Here is a 19,753-nt window from a genome sequence, read left to right as displayed (position 1 = left end):
CAAGTAGTAACGCATGAGGAGTCAACAATGAACCATGTCACACCCAACAACCTGACCTCATTTGTTAACAAACAACTAAGGATAAGGGTTTAAGTCAAACATGTGGCCTGGAAAGGTTAAGCAAATTAATTCAAAGATCAAACTCCCAATCATCTGGCCCTTCAAGCTTTTATTGACAGTAGATCTTGTCTTCAACTTCTCAAGGTTCTTAACTAAGCTCTACTACTATGTTTTATATGGGGAAGGAAGAAATTTTTTTTTAGACTTTGTAAATATTTAGTATGGAATAACCCCTATTAGCGCCAATCGATCAAGAACAATTAATCTAGATCAAAATAGTCTAGAAAAACATTATAACTTTACAATATTAATAATAAAAAAATGAGCCTTTCTAATCAATGTTATCCACTCTCACTATAATTGATCGAAAATAAATGGCATGATAAATCGTTATAATTATATAATTTGCTTGAATTTGGGTTACAGATGATGTGTGCTAGTAACTATTGGGAGGTTGATAGCTTACTTCAACATTTTGAGAGAGCTAAAAATTGTAAGAAGCTTGAAAAGGTCCATCATTGTAGGCTTAAATGTCTAGGACCATGTCTTTAATCTCAAATTTGCATATTTTAGTGTGCCAAATGACTTGGATTTTGAGTCAATGAGATGAACAAGTATTTTTAATAAAAGCATACATCTGTCCAACCAAATTGAACCAGGGAATCAATTTGATTTTTAAAACATTGGGTTTTTTTAATAAAAACATACATCTGTCCAACCAACTTGAACCAGGGAATCAATTTGATTTTTAAAACATTGGTGGAAATGTAAGCTCTCATGATATACAGTCTTGTATTTCTTAAGTTTGATAATAGGGAATTTCTGCAAGAAATATGGTATGAAGGTTTGTATCATTGTATAAGTAAAATTTTGTCTTTTACTAAGAAGGGTATAATAATCATTTGACAATAATAATTTCTCTTCTCTTCTCTTATGAATCCTAACCAAACAGGAGAAAGTTAATTTTTTCTTTTTTCTTCTCTTTCAATCCAAACAGGGTGAAGAGAACCTTCCCTTCCCTTAATGAGTTTCTCTTCCCTCCCCTTCCCTCAATCCAAACACAGCGTTAGGCTCCTCATGATGAAGCTTACGCTTAACATGAGTGGATTTTTGAAATCCCAAAAGTATCCTCTCATGTCTCATCTCTAAATTGTTCTTGAGGTTCTTTTATTTGATACTCATAATTCTTCTTATTAAGATGAAACAGTTTTCAATGTCTTTCTTAACCTTCATTCCTATTTTAAAAGGTTCAACACCCAAAAATATCATCAATTAGAGATTCAAGTCTATAATGATATTTTAAATTAGAAATTATTTTAGCTTCTATTGTAATTCTTTATGTACTGCAAATGTAATACAATGAATCTTACATTAATATTAGAGAGAAAGAGTACCACCAAATTATCTTTATATCAGCATTAAGTTTTGTCTTTTTGATAATATTAATGATAGATTTTCAATTTTTTTTTTTTTTTTTTTGGTAAATAGAAAGAAATTAATTATGCACAAGAACAAATCGGGATGAGAAGATCACTTATAATTTACAAGTCTAAAATCCCCACTAATTCCAGCCGATTCCCCCATGAAGCATTTTTTTTTTTGCTAACAAAGTAAGAACTTCAAAGCTGGAAAAAATGGATAGGAGGATTTGCTCATAAAGTCAAACTCCGCCAGTGCATCAGCTGTTGTGTATTACACTCCCTCCCTCCAAACATGGAGAATATCCCAATTGAGCTTTGACAATGAGGAAAGAATTGAATGATGAATAGGATCCAATCTCCATGGGATAGACGAACCCATCAAACCATTAACTAACAGCATTCGGCTATGTTTGAAGAAGCTTCACCAAAAATCCAGCCAGCAGCTGCTAAGAATTCACCATCATCACCCCTTAGGAGACATCTGCCACTAGCCAAACCCTGATTTTTTATTTTTTATTTTTTATTTTTTATTTTTTATGTTTTAGTTTTACTTGCCCTATCTACATTTAATTTAGCCCAGACCCGGGATGGTTTCTTTCAAGATATCATGACCCTTCTCTTGGGGTGGTTTCAACTTCTTAAAACCAAATAAACTTCCTTTTCTTCGCAAAGAAAAGTGAGCTCGCATTTTGGCCCTCCCCGACCTTGGCCCAAATAAACAGCATCTTCAAATGGATATTCCTTACCAATACAAGCTCTCAATGAGAAAGAAACCGTCTTTGGAGTCCTGTAGAAGGGTACACTTAGTGTGACTTTCCTGACCTCATTATACACTTCAATTTGGTTGAAATCCAGAAAAACATATTGAATATGATCCTCCACAGCCATCTTTAGCCACAACTTATCCTCACGAGAAACATTGTACAAGGTGATTTGGAATGTAACACCGACGGGAAAGCCTGAAATGAAGGGAAGAGGGTTCTCTGAGTCGTTACCTGGGACATCCAGTTCTGCCCTGATATGTTTGAACTTTCCATAAAACATGACATCTTTAAGGGAAAAGAATTTAAGCAAACTCTGTAAAGGTAATGAGTAGTACAAAACTTCATCTGAGGACTCCCATAGAGAGAATAACTTCTTTAGTTCTCTAGCAAAATTGGAGGGCTTAATGGATCCTTCTTCACAGAGAAGCTCTACACGTGACATTGTAGCACGTAATCTCTTCAAAGTAGACAGGTGACAGCATGTTTCAACCATGGACAATCTCATAACGAAAGCAAGAAGTGCCAAATCTAAGACATGTAACTCTTCTTCTTTACTCAACCCTGAAAAGCTACTCCTCATTCTTCTAAGATATGTCTGTATTTTTTCCAATAAAAGATCCAACTTCTGGGTTCCATTGCCATGAAACTTTCTTGATGGCAGAAAATGCTCCCATACTTTAGCTAGCACTTGAATTACCTGAATATATTGAGATGCAAATGCCAACAAACATACGGATCCAGGTGAGTCCATGGTGATTGTCGCCAGCTCTTCCTTGCAGTTCCTATATGTTAAACAAAAAAAAATTCACTACCACCATAAAACCACAATGATGATTCTTCTACTATCAAAACCAAAAAATAGATATTAAGTTTAAAAGGATGTTGTATAAGAATTTAAGAATGAATGGTAACTCCTAAGAAAAGGGATGGTTTTAACTTTATCAAATTTTTATCATGTTTTAAGTTGGTCCTTTTATGGTGATTCTCTCTTTCACTAGAGGGTAAGGTGTATTATCCTTTATGTTTCCAGATGTACGTTATGCTATAAGGTTCTACAAACGTGTGACCATGTATTCGTTGAGTGTAGTTTCAGTAGTTGGCTTTGGAAAGTTGTACTACTGAAATTTGGGATTAGTAGAGTGGGAGTTGGAACTATTTGTAAAGAACCATTGGAGGTAAATGGAGCCCAGTTCCCAAGAAAAGAGATTCAACATATGGTGAACTTATGCTTATTTACTGTAGTTTACCATTTATGGAAAGAAGAAACAGGCAAATTAATAAAGAATGATTTAACTCTATATTCTTGATAGGATCGGAGAGGATGTAAGGGGAGCTTGTGAAGGGGTGGAAATTAAGAATGATCCTAAACAAGGAAGTCTACCATTTTTCGGAAATTGGAATTACTCTTGTAAGTTTGTGGGGAAAACTTCAAAGAGTTTTTTCCGGTCCTGTCCGAAAGAAGGAATTGTGAAGATTAACAAGGATGGTTCATGTTCTTCATTTGGGGCTGGGATTGGCTTCCTTGGGAGAGATTTTGAAGGAAAGATCATGTTTGTGAATTGGGCAGCAGTGGACAATGAAGACATTATTGTTATCGAATTGTTGGCAATGAAGGAAGCAACACTCTTTACTTCTAGGAAGGGGTTCATAAGAGTGCAAATATGTTCATATTCATTGTATTAAATGGAGAGATCAATCCTTCATGGAAATATGAAGAATTGATGAAATCCAGCTCTTGGCAAGATCTTTACAGTTTTGTACCTTAGTTTTTTCATTGGAGGGAAACTAATAGGGCAGCACACTTTTTAGCTCGGCTAGGAGCTTGTGGGAATGAGTTTTTTGCAGTTAAGGATATTGTCTCTATTCCTCAAGAGCTCATTAATATTATTCTTGAAGATATATCTTGCAATTATATTCGTGAGTATTGAATAAATAAAGGGAGGGGTCCCTCCAACCCAACTTACTGATTAAAAAAAAGGCAAGAATGAAAAGCAGCAATAATTGATCCATATAAGAATGATTAAAAAGCCAAGGCGAAAATAATTTGAGATTAGAACCTCAATGCTCTTTGTACTTCATCTTTGCACCCAGATTTTATCATTGGCCAGGTTTCTGCAACCGTTCTGAGAATTAACTTCACAGCATTTGTTGTTTCCTCATGCATGATAATCGCTTTCTGTTGATATTCCTTAACAGAAGTTACATGTCTTGGATCCCACAGATTTTTGTGAGGCTGAATTACTGAGGTTTCATTACCGATTTGCTGCAGGGGAGCTATCTGAATGATTTCGTCGTTATACTGATTTTGTATGCCTCCAACCACAGACATGAAGAGATCGTCCTCTCTAAGCAATTCTGTGGCAGAAAAATGCATAAATCTACTGTAACGAGATAAATAAGCTAAAAGAGTATCTCGGTCCATAAAATCTCTTAAAGAAAGGGATATCCTTCCCAGAAACGGAATCGCATATGAAAAAATTCTTGCCATAATATTGCAGACTCGGTGTTTATGTGAAAGTGTTGCTGCGATGGCTAACACCAATATTGCTGGCACTCTCGCATTGTCCATTCTCAGTTCTCCTTCACAGGACAGCTTTATCTGAAAGTAACCAATTATTTTCAGTTATGTCTTGCAAGGGAAACACTTGCTTTGTAAAAGGAAAATAAATTATATAGTTAATGCCACGTATCCATTATGTTACCCGAGATTTTTCCCCTTCACCAAGTCTTGAGGAAGATAGAAAATTCTAGAAGAGCCTGGAAATCTCTAGGATGTGCTACGGTTATATAGAAGAGTCTAGAGAGTTCATTTATTATAAGGTGACTTGGGCAAGGCTTGGGCCAAAGAAGACTCAAGGAGGCGGGCAGAACACCCAAAGAAGCAACTCAAAATGGAGGATGTTGTTGCCCGGACCAAAGGCAAAGGTTAAGAGGCAGGTTGGGCTTCATGGAAAGTGTGTCATGGTCCGTTATCCGACCTAAGATTTTTACCTTTCACCATGGTTTGAGGAAGCTAGATAGTTTTGGAAGGGCTCACCTATACAATGTGCTAATTATATATGAAAAACATAGAACAATCTTTTGATGTACTAAGAGTTGAATATAATCTTGTATATCATGTGAAGGTTCTAGAGCATGGTGCTCTTAGAGTAATTCTATGGAAGTTTTAGATTGGTCCGATGAATATGAAATGTAAATAGTGGTTAAATTTTCTAGATCATAGTCCCCACATCTATATAAAGTGAGGAGGTCCTCAATAATATCTATCCCTCAAGGACCACTCAAAATTATAAGCAATACAATTTTTTTCAGCAACTTCTTTGAGTGATCTCTTGAGTGGGCTAGTGCACTGAGAATTTGAAGTGAACTCCTAGGACTCTTTGTGGAAGGTTGATTTGGGTATGTAGGGGGATTAGCTTGAGTGTCACATGGACACCATATGTGGAGAAGCTTGGTATGTGACAACAAGCTGTACAAATTAATCATCATCTAACAAAAAAAAGATAAAAGTACGATATTTCGAACTTTAATGGTACAAGAGAACAAACAACCTCCTCTTGAGAAACTTCCCTCACATAGTTGATAGCAAAGTTCCCATGACTTCTACCAATATTAAATATAACAAAGAAGATATCAGCTTCATCCTGAAAAGAAATTAAGAAATTAGAAGATACCAGCATGATATGTATAAATAGGAGAATCAAAACAAAAATTAGAAAGAAAAAAGAAAAGGATGAAATAAAAGACTTGAATGGAGGCATATGTACGTTACTAGACATAATTTGGCTTAAAAAGACATGCATTCAATAAATAAAAGAAGGGATAAGGAAAAGGCAAAGGAATACGACACCTCTGGATAGGTTTCCAAATTAGTAAGAAGACCACTAATTGATGATTTGAACATCTCCATAACTGGCAGCTTCACTAATCGTAGGATATTTCTAGCTGCACATCTGATCAAGGTACTGGAATCAACAAGGGTACCGAGAAACTGCAAAGATCAAAGCATGTTACAAAATGAGGACACTATGTATGACTCAATTCTTTCATGATGTAAAAGAAGTCTTTCCCCATTGATAGTGTAGCTAGACCCATAACACGTGACAACTGCACATAACTAAACCCAACCTAACCCTAGTCTCCAGCCTTTTCAGACTGTCTTGTGTTTCAAGCCAAGAAATTTAAAAGATCCAAAGATATACCATATGCATGTGCGCTTCTTGCATCTTTAGACGATCACAGGTAGCAATATAATGTATTGTTTCCAAACTTTGTAGCCGAACAGTCATTGAATCATCATTCAACATATCGATCAACAAGTTTAAGGCATCATTGGCAAACTGGATAGAGAAAATAGTGAGCCTCCCCAAGGAATTACAGGCCGATCTTCGTACCTTCAATAAAGCGAATATAGAATTGTTTAAGTACAAGACAAGTATATGAGAAAATCATTTTTGAATTATAAGTAACAAATAAAATTGAATATCAAATGTTATGGTCTATGGATTAATTCTCAAGGCCAAACTTACCAGCATAGTTATCAAGGAATAATTGGGAGTTAAAAATAAGGAAAATCTGAAAAATTTTATTTTAATTATAATATCAAAATCTCGCATATTTGATGGTCTATGCAAGTACAAGAAAAGCACGGGAGAAAATCACTTCCAAATTGCAGGTAAAAAGTATAATTGAATATCAAATGTGATGATCTATAGATCAGTATTCCAAACCAAATAAAGAGGCATATTTTATCGAGGAATAATTAAGAAAATTAAAAATATAGAAAGTAAAAAAATACTTTTGTAGCAAGAAAACTGAACTTTTTTATAATAATTATAAACATCAAAATCTCACAAATTTACATCACTTCGACAATAATAGTAATAACTATTTTCTTGTGAACTACAAAATTTCTTGCAAGAAACTAAAGTCAATCATTGGTTTTCCTTATTGTGGGAGCATTTGACTAGATCTTTTTAAGACATGATTAGATATGTACAGATATATTGAGAGAGAGAGAGAGAGAGAGAGAGAGTGTGTGTGTGTGTGTGTGTGTGTGTGAGCACTCCGAGGTAGTCATTTTGGGTGGAAGGGTATTGGAGATCACCCTATTATAGGAGCAAAGCCCATCAATTGATGGACCCCCTATCCCTCACCCAATAGTGCCAAGCTGTACAATTATGCTCTTTACGTACCAAAGAGTATCGGACTAGATTTTTTCATCAACATCACATCAAGCTGTAGGCTACCATCAAAAATGTAAATAAAATAGGACCAGAGTGTCCAAGTTACCTCAAAAAATTCGTCCTCAAGCCCATGTACGAAAACACCAGCAACATTTGATGTTGGTAAGTCAATTACTCCTGCAGTATGTGGACAAAAGTTTTTTCTTTCTTTTACAACTCTGAGGATCTTCTTTGATAGGGTTTGTAACAATATATCCTCGGATACCAGCTTTATTTTCCCAAGAGCAAGAAAAGCTTCGATTCTGACCTCCACACACATATCTCGTACCAAGGAACAAAGCTGTAACCAAACATGATATGAGAAACAATAGCAGGGGCCTATAAATGCTTAAAAATTATTTCATGAGCTTAAATTATAATAAGAACCAAAAAAGTAGGAATAAGCTGTCTTCCCCCATGCACAAAGTGAAGAAGGTTTAGTAGACTCTAGGTCAAAATTTGACCTAATCAAATAGTTATTAGCTGTGACCATCAAATATTGCATTCTTTTGGTTGGATCATCTGGGTAGGATCCAATGGTTAAAGGTCGCTCAACTACATGCTATGTCATAGTGGTTGGTAGTCGGACCTATCGAAGTGATTCTTGAGTCATATAAGAGTTTGTATTTCTTACTCCATGTTCACTAAATGTCGCAAATAATCTCAAAGTGGCAGAAAAATAATGAATAATCTCTAATTCCCCCTAGTGAAGTAGGACTTTGGACGTATTTTTCATTCTTTATGGGGATGCAATTTGAGTGGATTGGGGTAAAGCCATGCTTTAAAGTACTCAACCCAAGCTAAACCAACCCATGGTTGAGCCTGAGATGCTCGGCCGACCCCCAAGATATTCACTACTCAACCCAAGCCAAACTCAATCGTATTGGGTTAGGTTGAATTAATCGGGTTGGTTGGGTTGCTAGTTTAAGTATGAATCTGTTACTGTTTAGTATCAACATAATTCATATCCTCCCTAAATCATTTTATCTTCAACATATTTTGCAAAAAAGGTTACTTGGAAATATTTCAAGATTAAAAAATTCAAGAGAGGTATTGCTTAGAAGTTGTAAAAGAAATTATGAATATATAAAATGTATTATACACTATGTACAAAGCATCCGGGTTTAGGTTGGTCGGGTTGGCTTTAGTCCATCCTAACCTAATTTTTTTATGGCTCAAATATCTAAACCTTGACACATAGCACAGGGTCTAAGCATTAAGGTGTCCAAAGGAGTTCGACAATTCTAGGTGGTACTCTATTAATTTGTGGAAATGAACAATATTTGGAGTTGAATAGCTAGCCAAGTTACTAAAATACACTATCCACACTCATAATGTTAATTCATTTGAAAATATGGAAAATCGGTTCTACCATATGTGAGAGAGTATTGGTGTTTCGTACCATGCTATGGAGTGTCATGTCATGTCATGTCGGCATGGTGGAATAAAAAAAATACTTGGAAATTTGAAGCGTCAAGTTAACATTGCCATAAAATGCCAGCCCAAACACGGCTCTACGGGAGCTTGATCAACCAAGTTTCATTCCTAAAAAGCTACCAATCTAAAACCACATGAAAGGAGCTCAATCAACAATGCATAACACTTACAAGTCTTAACAAAATGCACCATTTGCATATTAGAAGATTTGATCCCAGGCCTTCAAGTTTTCTCAAAGCCATTCTTAGCACCCTAAATCATAAAAGATGATCCCATGTAATCTATTGGGGAAGAATTATTTGTCACCAAATGGATATCCACCAAAGGCAAAGATGAGATTCATCACATGTGCTCCTCACTAAGCCAATATCCACCCTATTCATCATAACATAAATAATATTAATGGATCTTTAGCAAAATTGTCTCTAGGATTGTGTATCTAATTAAGGGAGCCTTTCTCCTCAAGTAAAGCTGACGTCTAGACTATATTACAATTCCATTTTTCTCTTTATGAATAAGAAAAAAGCCTTCATTGATCAACTTAGATTTCAAACCCCAAAGCAATTATAGATCTATAATAATTATAATATAAAAATAAAAAAAAAAGTGATTGGCAAGCAACATTCATAAAATAGTTAAATGATTGGACAAGCAGCAGTAATGAATATTTCATCACCCAGAATCATCGTAGGAAGTACCTGAACAAAGACTGCATCAAACCAATCTTCGTTACCAACTTCATGATTGGACACTGCTAACATTTGCCCCCAATCGCTGACCTAGACTCATAAGAAAATATAAGAGAATAATAAGTACATATAAAATATAATCCATGAAAGTCATTCCAGTCTTTGTGTCACACATACAAGGTGTAATTCTCCATTTTATGAATCCCACTAAGGATACTTCTTAAGCCAAGAAGAAATATCTGACCAGAAGATCATAACCATCCAAGCTACTACATTCTTTTGAACTAAATGGACACCAGTTTGTAATATTAGCAAAAAGAAAACAGATTCTTTTTTATTGTTGAAGATTAAGCAACACAACACTAAAATAATTAAATGGATCTCTTACCACATGAATTGCCACAGACCTCACGTACTCATTTGTGTCAAAAAGAAGCTCCACTGCACGACCATAGCATCCCTCAATCAAACCACACTCCTTAATATCAACCAAATTGTTTAAACCAGCCAAGCAACCTAAAGCAGCTCTCCTCATATAAGGATAAGGGTCTTTCGTTAACCATAACAACAAAGTAACCAAAAGAGAGGAATGGATGTGAAATATTTCAGCGTTGGAAAGAAGCCAAGACCGAACTGACATACTAGGACTTAAACATAACGAGAGAAAGAAATCTTTGTTAAGCATAGTAATGGTGGATGACGATGAAGAGCTTCGTCTGTACTTTGCGATCGTGGTGAGCACCGCAACTGCTTCAGCGGTGAAGTGATGAAATGCATCTTTGAGGACCGAGACATAAGCATAAATGGCGTCGAAGACAACATGGGTGACATGGCAATGATGAAGAGCGAGATCAGAAAGAAGCTTGAGAACATGGTGTACAAGAAGAGGGTCTTGGTTGTGTTGCAGACAATTAACTAGGGTTTCAAGGACACAATCTCTAATCTCATTGGAAGTAGAAGGGTTGATGATGAGGGCCCTAGCACAAGTTAGAGATTTGAGACAGAGCCGTTCTCTGTTATGAGATTCGCAATATGTAAAGAAAGTTTGATCAAGTTCACACCTTCGCCAAACATCATGTTCTATTCCCATATTCTAATGCTTTACTTTCCTTTGTCGAATTCTTTTAATGTGATGAGCAGGGACATTCCACCATGAATCTAAAAAATATGTAATAATTCAAGTAAACAACATTGAATATGTATGTTGGCACTACGCGCTCACTTGCAAACAAATAATACACCAATGCAAATACATAAGACATGTCGCCATTCTGAATTAAATGTCTTTGTGGAAGAATAAGAAAATATGTAAATTATCAACATAATCATCTTAACCCATGTCCAGAAAATAAAAAAATAGTAGAGCATTTAACGATATCTGAGAAGAATAACAACAGACTAGTTTGATCCCTTATTAGTTGATGTCAAAAACTTATCTCCTCAAGTTAAATATAAAAATTTCCTTAAGAAGCTCATGTAAAAAAGTGATCGACACTAACAAAATAGAAAGATGCACGGAACTCGGAAAGAAAAGATTGATAGTTTTCTCTTTTAAGGTCTTGGACATTAGCATTCCCCCACCACATCCACTTTTCAATAATACATCTATTCATTGTCTTTTAGTGAAAAAGACAAGGGTTCTTTGGTTTTTTACAAAATAAATACATTTACTGAAAACAAGATATTTAAGTCCAAAGATTAAAATGCTCTTAGAATTTATTATGTGAAAAACCAACACACCCTTATCTTTTTTACTAAAAAAAATAAAATGGGCAAGAGTATTATTAAAAAGTGAATGTGGTGGAGAATGCTAACATCCCTATTTAGTCTTGGACGTTAGCATTCCCCTATTTTAATATATACAATTTCTCATAGAATTAATAACAGAAAATGTGGAAGAATAAAATACAACAAATTGAGCTTGGACATAGCCACTCGATTCACACAAAACCAAATTGTAACCAAGCTAGAACAAATCACCACAATCAACATCTTGTTTTCATACGCATTTCATCGAGCACGTCATATGCATAGTCGTGCCAAGAAGATCATTAAACAAATTTATGCTAGCAATGTTCATGGTATTGCATACAGCATCATTATAATCATCAAAAACCAAGCTAGGAGTGCTGCCATCTTTCACCACTTACGGTGAAAGTTAAAAACCCCTATTTTAGATTTTTGGAGAGTTGAACGAGTTGACGACTCATGGTATTTGACTATTTCAAACACACTCTAGCAAGTAACTAGCGCAAGTTACTCTCCAAAGTCCAATACACCGTTTCTCTCCAAAGTCCAATACACCGTTTTCAAACACACCCTTGGTCTAGTTTGGTTTGATTTGTAACACAGAGTGATTTGGTCTTGGGTTAAGAAGATTCAACCTATTCGATTCGATTTGATTCTCGATTCAAAGCTTATATATAATCAAATCAAACCGGGATCTCAACCCTTATCAAATAAATAGATTTATATTAAATTATTAATTAAGACTTAAGAGAGTTGCTATTGCCACACCAATTTTGACTACCACCACACCAACTATGCACAATTCTTTGATGATTTATACATAGGAATTGGTGTGGCCTTAGTACAAGTTGGTGCTACAATAGTATCACTCTAATTTAATATGGCAATGACTACAGGAAAGGTGGAGGATGATTGAATGTTTTTTTTTTTTTTTGGTATAATGGTGAAGTGACCTCAGGCTAAACCTCACATCGCACTTCTTGACATGAAAGTGTATGGGAGTCATAAATGTTTTTCATCAAGATATGAATGAAAAAGTATCTACAATTCCTATCCACTTTCACGTCACGAAGTAGAATATGAGGTTCCAGTAACTCAACCTTATAAAATAACTTTAAAACGATTAGAATTTATCTTGCGGAATCTATAGGTCTGGGTGGATGCAAGAGCCAGAAGTACTTAGAACATAAGTACTCCCTGAAGTACTTTTTGAAGTACTGTCTAGAGTAGTTCTGACAAAGTTTTGCGTTTGGATACAGATTTTGAAAAGTACTTTTAGAAGTACTTCTGACAGAGTTCTATGTTTGAGAACTATTCTAGATTCTATTAAAATGACCAGAATGCCTTTATATGTAACAATTACTGTTTTTAACATTATAACTTAACAACTTATACTCCAAAAAAGTAACAATTACTATTTTTATTCAATAAAAACATTATAACATACAATCCATTTTGACATTTCTAATATCATTAGAAAATTTGATCTAAATTATATGAAAATTTGGAATATTTATTCTTGATGGTTATAATGTTAAAAAAGAGTGATTTTTATTTACAATGATCTGATATCATGTCAAGCATGACAACTTATATGCTGTTGGATCTTCCAACATACTTATGGTCCTCAAAAACAGGAGTACAAAATTTGATTTTATATAGAAAGGAAAGAAAGTGCTAGCCTATAAGCTGGCAAAGTCCACAAGTGATTATACCTCAAATAGGAGTTCAAAACTTTGACCTCACTCTATAGAATGTATTTCATTGTTGTTGGTAAAGAGGACTAAAAGGTGTAAATGTGATGAACCAAAAATACAACAAAATTTCAAATTTTTCATTCATTCAGAATAGATTTCAATTTAATGAGCAACAAAAAGTCATATACATCAGCACTTCTATGATCTAATGTGAATTAAGCTTCTTGTTTCAGACCTGAAATCTTCCAAGAAATAGATTTCAGCCTAACCCACAGACCAAACAATCACTAATATCTACTCTAATAAATTAAAAGCAAATAATAATCAATTGTGAAGCTTATAACTGAAATTTGAAAAATCATAAACTCAAATAAAGAAGATGTTGGTTGTTTTGGGCGTCCATGTGGACCCAATCTATGTATATCACGTATTAAAACTCCTCTTGAAGTCAAGAATCCTAATAAGGTTGAGTCCCTATTATAATAGGAGACTGCAATCTCTTTTCTTTTTTTTATCTCTATAAATAGACAAGATGTGGGGACGTTAAAAACAACAACAAAAACACTAGAAAATATCAGATTCTCCCAAAAGAATTTCTTTTCTCTAAGTAGGCAGTTTTCTGAATTTCTATCAAAGACCCTAGGGTTTAAGGCGTGGAAACAACGATTGCTCTAAAAGCGTCGACGTGACGGGTATTTGGATTTCCGATCTCCAATGATCGACTCAACGTGACACGACTCAAGGTTTGGATCTCCACTGCAACAAAAAAATGTACGCTCCCTATAAAAACCTAACATTGGTATCAGAGCCTAATTTGTTTCATGCTCCGTTGTTCGAATAAAAAACCTAAATCGATTTTTACTAGATTGAACAAAAACCTAAGATCTCTTCTTACATAAATTTTTTTTCCTAAATCGTTTTTGGAAAGAAACTTGGGGTTTTTAATTCTCCATCGATTTTGGGGAAGAAATTTGGGGGTTTTTTCTTCTCACCCTCGTTAAACACTAAGGGCCCGATTGATTCAACTGCCTGAATCTGCTGTCAGCTTCTGCTGTCAGAATCTGAAACACTGAAAAACTTGTTTGATAGAGCTTTTGTAAAAGTGCTGTGCTGTCAGAATCTGGTGATTACTGTTTGATACAGCTTCAAGAATCTACTATATAAGGGTAAAATGACCAGAATACCCTTAAGGTTGATAATGCACCTAGAATGCATTAAAAATTATCAAAATACCTCTATAATATATAATTACACTAAATATATATAAATATAATAAAATTATATAAAAATTTAAAAATATAATTATTTTAATTTTAAAATATTTATAATTATAAAAAAAATTATAGAAAAATTTATAATTATATAGAAATTTCGGCAACATTTCCTCTTAAAAATGGACATATGAAATTTTTCCTGACAAACAAAATACATGCATAGTACGCAATCCAAAATTCACATTGTACATAAGCACTTACGAGTACCAAAGACCAATCAATTGGCACATGTTAGGAGACAATGAATTACCTTTCAACCCCCCTTGAATATAACCCACGGTTAGATATCAAACTAATATTCACAGAGACTCTAATAATTACAACTAAGGCAGTTTTGGTTATTTGATATAAAAAAATCCTAAAGGAATTACTTTAAAAAAGAAAGTAATTTAGACAAACATACACCTCTTCGTTTAAGTGAATATTTGAGATGCACCTTCGTTTTCAAATACCTTTAGATGTCTTTAACAAGGCCACTATTTTTATATCTGAATCTATAATCAAGTTAAACTAATAAAAATATCTATCCTAAAGAGTAAATTTCACTAAGGTCTGAAACAAAGAAGCCCGTGAGGTTCGGCTATAAATTCTTTAAATTCAACATAGGACATATAAACTTAATTCACCTTTACTATCCCCAAGAATTGCACTTATCACACGTTTCACCCCCAAAAAAAGATACAAAACTACAACATGTAAATCATCGTCCTCTATACAATAGTTGCCATACTTACTTTCCCTATAAGACAACGTTATCAGCTCCAATATTTTAGTGGAACAAATATAAATGGAAGTCTTATAAAAAAATTTCTTATACCGATCAAAAGAAAAATATAATAAAAATTCATAGTTTCACAGTTCTCATTCCAAGCATGCTGTACAAGGTAATACCATAAGTAAATTAAATGAGAAGATAGAACCATCCCGCATAATGGCCAACTACAAAAAATAATACATGCATTATTTCTTTGGATATTTGAGGAGCATTTTCTTTGGGGCATCAAAAAGGATTTTTTTATCCATTATAAAACCCTAAAAAATATATGAATCTATTTATCTCTTGAAATTGAGGGGACTAAAACTTGATAATATATGAATCTATTGTTCATTTGGCAGATCTTGGTGAGTTGAGTTAGAGATCGATAACTCCCCTAATAAATTTGATTATCGAATACCCAATAACATTATATTCAATTATAAAAATATATATATATAAATTATTGAATATCCGAAAACATTCGAGACAATTTATTTTTTTTAAAAAATTATAATCTATAACTCCCTTATCTTTCGAATCGATTTATAACAAGAACAGAACCAGAAGAGATGATAATTCATCGATTCGAGAACCAAAAAAAGTGAAAGATATTAAATAAATACAGATGGAGAATAAAACTGAAACAAAATCGTCTCACCGGCGAGCTGCACTGATTCATAAATAAGAATTTGCGAAGTACAAAAAAAATAAAAATAAAAATAAAACCCAAATTCAATGTTAGAATAACAGAGCGTTAGATCATCGAACAAAAATTATATTTTGTGCTAGGGTTTAACAAGAATAGAACCAGACGAGACGATAATCCATGGATTCAAGAAAAACAAAAAAGCGAAATAAATTAAACAAACCGAGACGAAAACTGAAACAAAATCGTCTCACCAGGCACGAGATCCAGGACCGTAAGTTTTCGGATGAGAATTCCAAAAGTTCGAGTGACCCATCTTCGCAGAAGAAAAAATCCCAATTTCGAATATCTATTATCGAAGCGCAATTGAAACGGAGAAATTTATTGGCACCATGAATTGAAGCTCGAGAAATCTATTGGCACCATGAATCAGTCGACTGGTCGTCGTCTTCAATGAGATCAGTCGGCTGTAGAAATCGAAGGGTGAAATAATTGAGAAGCACCCATACCAAATCGAGGGTTTCTATGGAAGAGAGAGAGAGAGAGGGAGAGACTTTAGGAGAAGAGGAGAAGACGAAGACGTCGGTGTCCGAGGGTTCGGTAGAACGATGTTGTGTGAGGGTTCTATCGAAGAAGATACGAAGAGAAATGAGTTTAAAAAAAACGGAGGGCAATAACGTCTTTTCACATGAGACGTTTTTCGGTAATTCGCATCTCCCGCAAACGCAAATTGAAGAAGTTCTAAAATTCCGCTTTTCACATTTGCGTTTATAAACGCAATTTGATAACGCAAACTCGGTAACGCAAAACGCAAATGATTGCGCCCAGTTTGATTCAGCTTCAAAACGCAGCGTTTTGACGCAAACGCCGGTAAAATTGCGTTTTGAAGCGCAATCAATCGCCCCCTAAGAAGACCCTATTTTCTTTCGATTTCTGTTACTTTTTGTTGAAGTTCATAAAAAAAACAAAAAGGGAAGGAGGTAGAATCAGAAGTGTTAGACGAACAAGAGACGAGATCAGATCAAACTCACCTAATCTGTCGTTTTTGTGCGATGAGCATGGATCGAGCTCACAACCTTCTGATCTAGATTTAGTCGCACTAAGATTGCACCTCAGATCCATGCCAAGGCTGCCTCCGATCCATGCCGTGGCTGCTATTGGATCGAAGCTCCGACGTGGTAGAGGTTGCTGCTTGGTCGTGAAACACCCCAAGATCCATACTGTGGCTGCTCTTTAAACTCGATCTTAAGTCATCTACGATGACTTAGTTCCTTCTTTCATCCTCATACTCTACGAAGAAGTCGAATTTTTTACGATTTGGTTTTTTGTTACAGTAAGAACCCATCTTCTTTGTTTTAACAAAGAAGGTGATGACGAGTTTTGATGTATAACGATACATCGAAGTTTAATGCAATAATGTATTAGTTTTGTAATAAAATAATATTATAAAATAAATAAATAATTTTTTTATGCATGTTAGAACATAAGGGCCTGTGTGGATATAGGAGCCAGAAGTACTTAAAACATAAGTACTCCCAATCACACAAAATCCAATTTTGAGATTTATCCTCAAGATAAGTACTCTGAAATATGTGTTATCCACCAAGTAAAACTAAATCAAATATGTAACCAACGAGCATCCAATGAACAATTGTGGAGAACATGTCAAAGGAGTAACTAATAAAGAAGAGTTAAAACTGAAGCCATGAAGTCCTAGATCACATTGAGAAATATACTATGATAAATTAAATCAATAGACATGAAGAAAATTAATAGCCTGCACCCAAAGTACTCATAGTTGACATCAAAACAAACCAAACCATACAACCAAAACCAAAATCAAACATAGAGACAAACCATTCCAATGTGCAAGATTAGTTGGATACAATTGCTTGGCAAATGAAATGTAGTATTCAACAATAAAATAATTATAAAAGAACATAATGCCACAACTAGTATTTATGAACAAAAGAGGCGATTCCAGCATGAGATGCTCAAAACATCAAACAAAGCCATCTCGTCTTTGTGTTAAGTGGTGAATCCCTCAAAGGGAACCATTGAGATATTGGTGGAACAATTAAGCCTCCCAACTTTTCCCAAAAAAGGGTTTGTTGCAACATAACAAGGCACAAAGTACTTCCACCCATTCTTCAGAATCACCATAAATGCATCCAAAAGGAATAAATTCTGACTACCCTAAGCCATCAAACACCTAAATTTTTTGTACCAAAAAGGAGTGTGTTACAACATAACAAACACATAGTTAGCTACATCAGCCTTCTACTCATTTCTTCGATTCATATAAGTGCATCCCAAAAGAATAAATTCAGACAACCCTAAGCCTTAGAATGCCTAAATTCGAACCAAAAAGTAGTGTGTAACGACATAACAAACACATGGTAAAAAAGCTACATCAGGCTTCCACCCATTCTTCGTTATCACCATAATTTGCATCCAAAAAGAATAAATTTCGATATCCCTAAGCCTTAGAACGCCTAAATTCGAACCAAATCTCTGCAGCATGGATTTGGATAAAAGACCGAAGATTTTTACCACCAAAATCTACAGAAAAGAAATTAAAACCCAAATCAACAAACACGTTTTTAAGCACAACCCAAATTACCAAACACAATTTTGGGGAAAACCTATATCACCTCAACTGGTACAGAAACACACAAATCTAAAGAAAATTACTAAATTCCAAAACTTTCAGGAGCAAATGCAGCAAACCCAGACCATCAAAATGGGGAGAGAGAAAAACCCAAAGGCTCAAAATCATGCAACCTTACCTACATCTCTTTTGGTCAAAGCTCTAACAACTATGAATGATTTTCGAAAAATTCTGGTCGAATTCCCATGTAATTTCTTCTTCTCTAGAACAACAATATTGAACCCATATTATTTGATAATTTATACTATTGGTTTTTTGAAAAAAACCAGAAGAATGAGAGAGAGATGATACCTCAATGATGGAGAGAGAGAACCTTCCGGTCTTCGGGGCTTGATCGAGGCTCATCGGCGACGGAGAAGGAGGAAAGGGATTCGTTTGCTCTGCTAGAGATTTTGTTTTTGCTAGGGTTTGGGAAAGAGAAACCCAAATCTATTGTGATCTCAGAAGGAAGTCAGACTTCTCTCTTTCTCTGTCGAGGGCTCTCTCTCTCTGTCGAGTTCCCAACGAGCTCTCTCTGTTGAGGTTCTGTCGAGTTTCTCTCTTTTGACTGTCTCTGCTTCGTGTGGGTAAGAAAAAAATGATAAAAAGTGTTTTACGGTGTGTTTGGGTTGAGGGAAGGGAAGGGAAGGGAAATTTTGCAATTTTCTCGTTGAGGGAAGGGAAGGGAAGGGAAGGGAAAATTTGCAATTTTCTCTTCCTTTCTCCTGTTTGGATTGTTAAGTGGGGGGGGAGAAGAGAAGAAAAATGGAGGGAAGGGAAGGGGAAAATGGCAAAATTGTGTTTCCTCAAAAAATGGAGAGACGAAGGAGGAAGGGAAGAGAATAAAATTTTGTTTCCAAATTTGTCCTCAACATTTTCAAAATTTCCAAAGAAACATGATATTGGCAGGCTAACTATTATTAGTTACACCCCAAGTAATAAAACACAATGAAATCCTATAAATATTTACGAAGAAGACGAAGAAAAAACCCTAGAGAGAAGGGACGAAAGCGGCGACCTCGACTAGGAGACGAATTCGACTAGAGACGACCTCGACTAAGAGACGACCTAAGGTATTCTCTCTCTCTCTCATTCTTCTTATTTTTTTTCAAAAAATCAATAGTATTATTAGTAAATATTATGATTTTTTTTCTCTCTCCTCATTTTGATGGTCTGGGTTTGCTGCATTTACTCTTGAAAGTTTTGAAATTTAGTCATTTTATTTAGATTTTGGTGTTTCTATACCAGTTGAAGTGATCTAGGTTTTTCCCAAAATTGTGTTTGGTAATTTAGGTTGTACTTAAAAATGTGTTTGTTGATTTGGGTTAGAATTTCTTTTTTGTAGATTTTAGAGTTTATAAGTGTTGGGTAGTTGGGAATTTGT

At 34.9% G+C, this 19,753-nt stretch overlaps 1 protein-coding gene across 7 annotated transcripts; it reads right to left on the bottom strand.

Annotated features, from left to right (window-relative positions):
• Positions 1-1,559: 1,559 nt before the first annotated feature.
• Positions 1,560-19,046, bottom strand: SIEL (ARM repeat superfamily protein). Of its 7 annotated transcripts, none has more exons than XM_086445997.1 (11): positions 18,682-19,045; positions 18,509-18,592; positions 10,658-10,754; positions 9,985-10,037; positions 9,606-9,686; positions 7,538-7,771; positions 6,448-6,639; positions 6,096-6,236; positions 5,797-5,889; positions 4,303-4,844; positions 1,560-3,027 (listed from the first exon to the last, which is right to left on the bottom strand). In XM_086445997.1, the coding sequence occupies exons 3-11, from the start codon at positions 10,671-10,673 to the stop codon at positions 2,112-2,114; spliced, it is 2,268 nt and encodes a 755-aa protein (XP_086302123.1). In that variant the 5' UTR covers positions 10,674-10,754; positions 18,509-18,592; positions 18,682-19,045; the 3' UTR covers positions 1,560-2,111. The 7 variants fall into 7 exon arrangements, with proteins under 7 accessions (XP_086302123.1, XP_086302125.1, XP_086302120.1 ...); XM_086445999.1 differs by having other exon boundaries at positions 18,513-18,592; XM_086445994.1 differs by having other exon boundaries at positions 9,985-10,754; positions 18,682-19,046.
• Positions 19,047-19,753: the final 707 nt, after the last annotated feature.

The sequence above is a fragment of the Akebia trifoliata genome, chromosome 6, assembly GCF_017979445.1.
Source record: "Akebia trifoliata isolate Shusen 1 chromosome 6, ASM1797944v1, whole genome shotgun sequence".
In the NCBI taxonomy this organism is placed as follows: Eukaryota; Viridiplantae; Streptophyta; class Magnoliopsida; order Ranunculales; family Lardizabalaceae; genus Akebia; species Akebia trifoliata.
The sequence above is the reverse complement of the archived record's forward strand: the minus strand, read 5'-3'. Positions and strand labels throughout refer to the sequence as shown.

Bases quoted from the DNA above. Each gene is read 5' to 3' on its own strand.
- SIEL (XM_086445994.1), bottom strand. From the start codon at position 10,686: ATGGGAATAGAACATGATGTTTGGCGAAGGTGTGAACTTGATCAAACT. The intron at 7,772-9,605 runs GTACTTCCTACG...GTTTGGTTACAG, and splicing joins TTGATGCAGTCTTTGTTCAG to CTTTGTTCCTTGGTACGAGA. The intron at 6,237-6,447 runs GTATATCTTTGG...TGATCTTTGCAG, and splicing joins AAGAAGCGCACATGCATATG to TTTCTCGGTACCCTTGTTGA.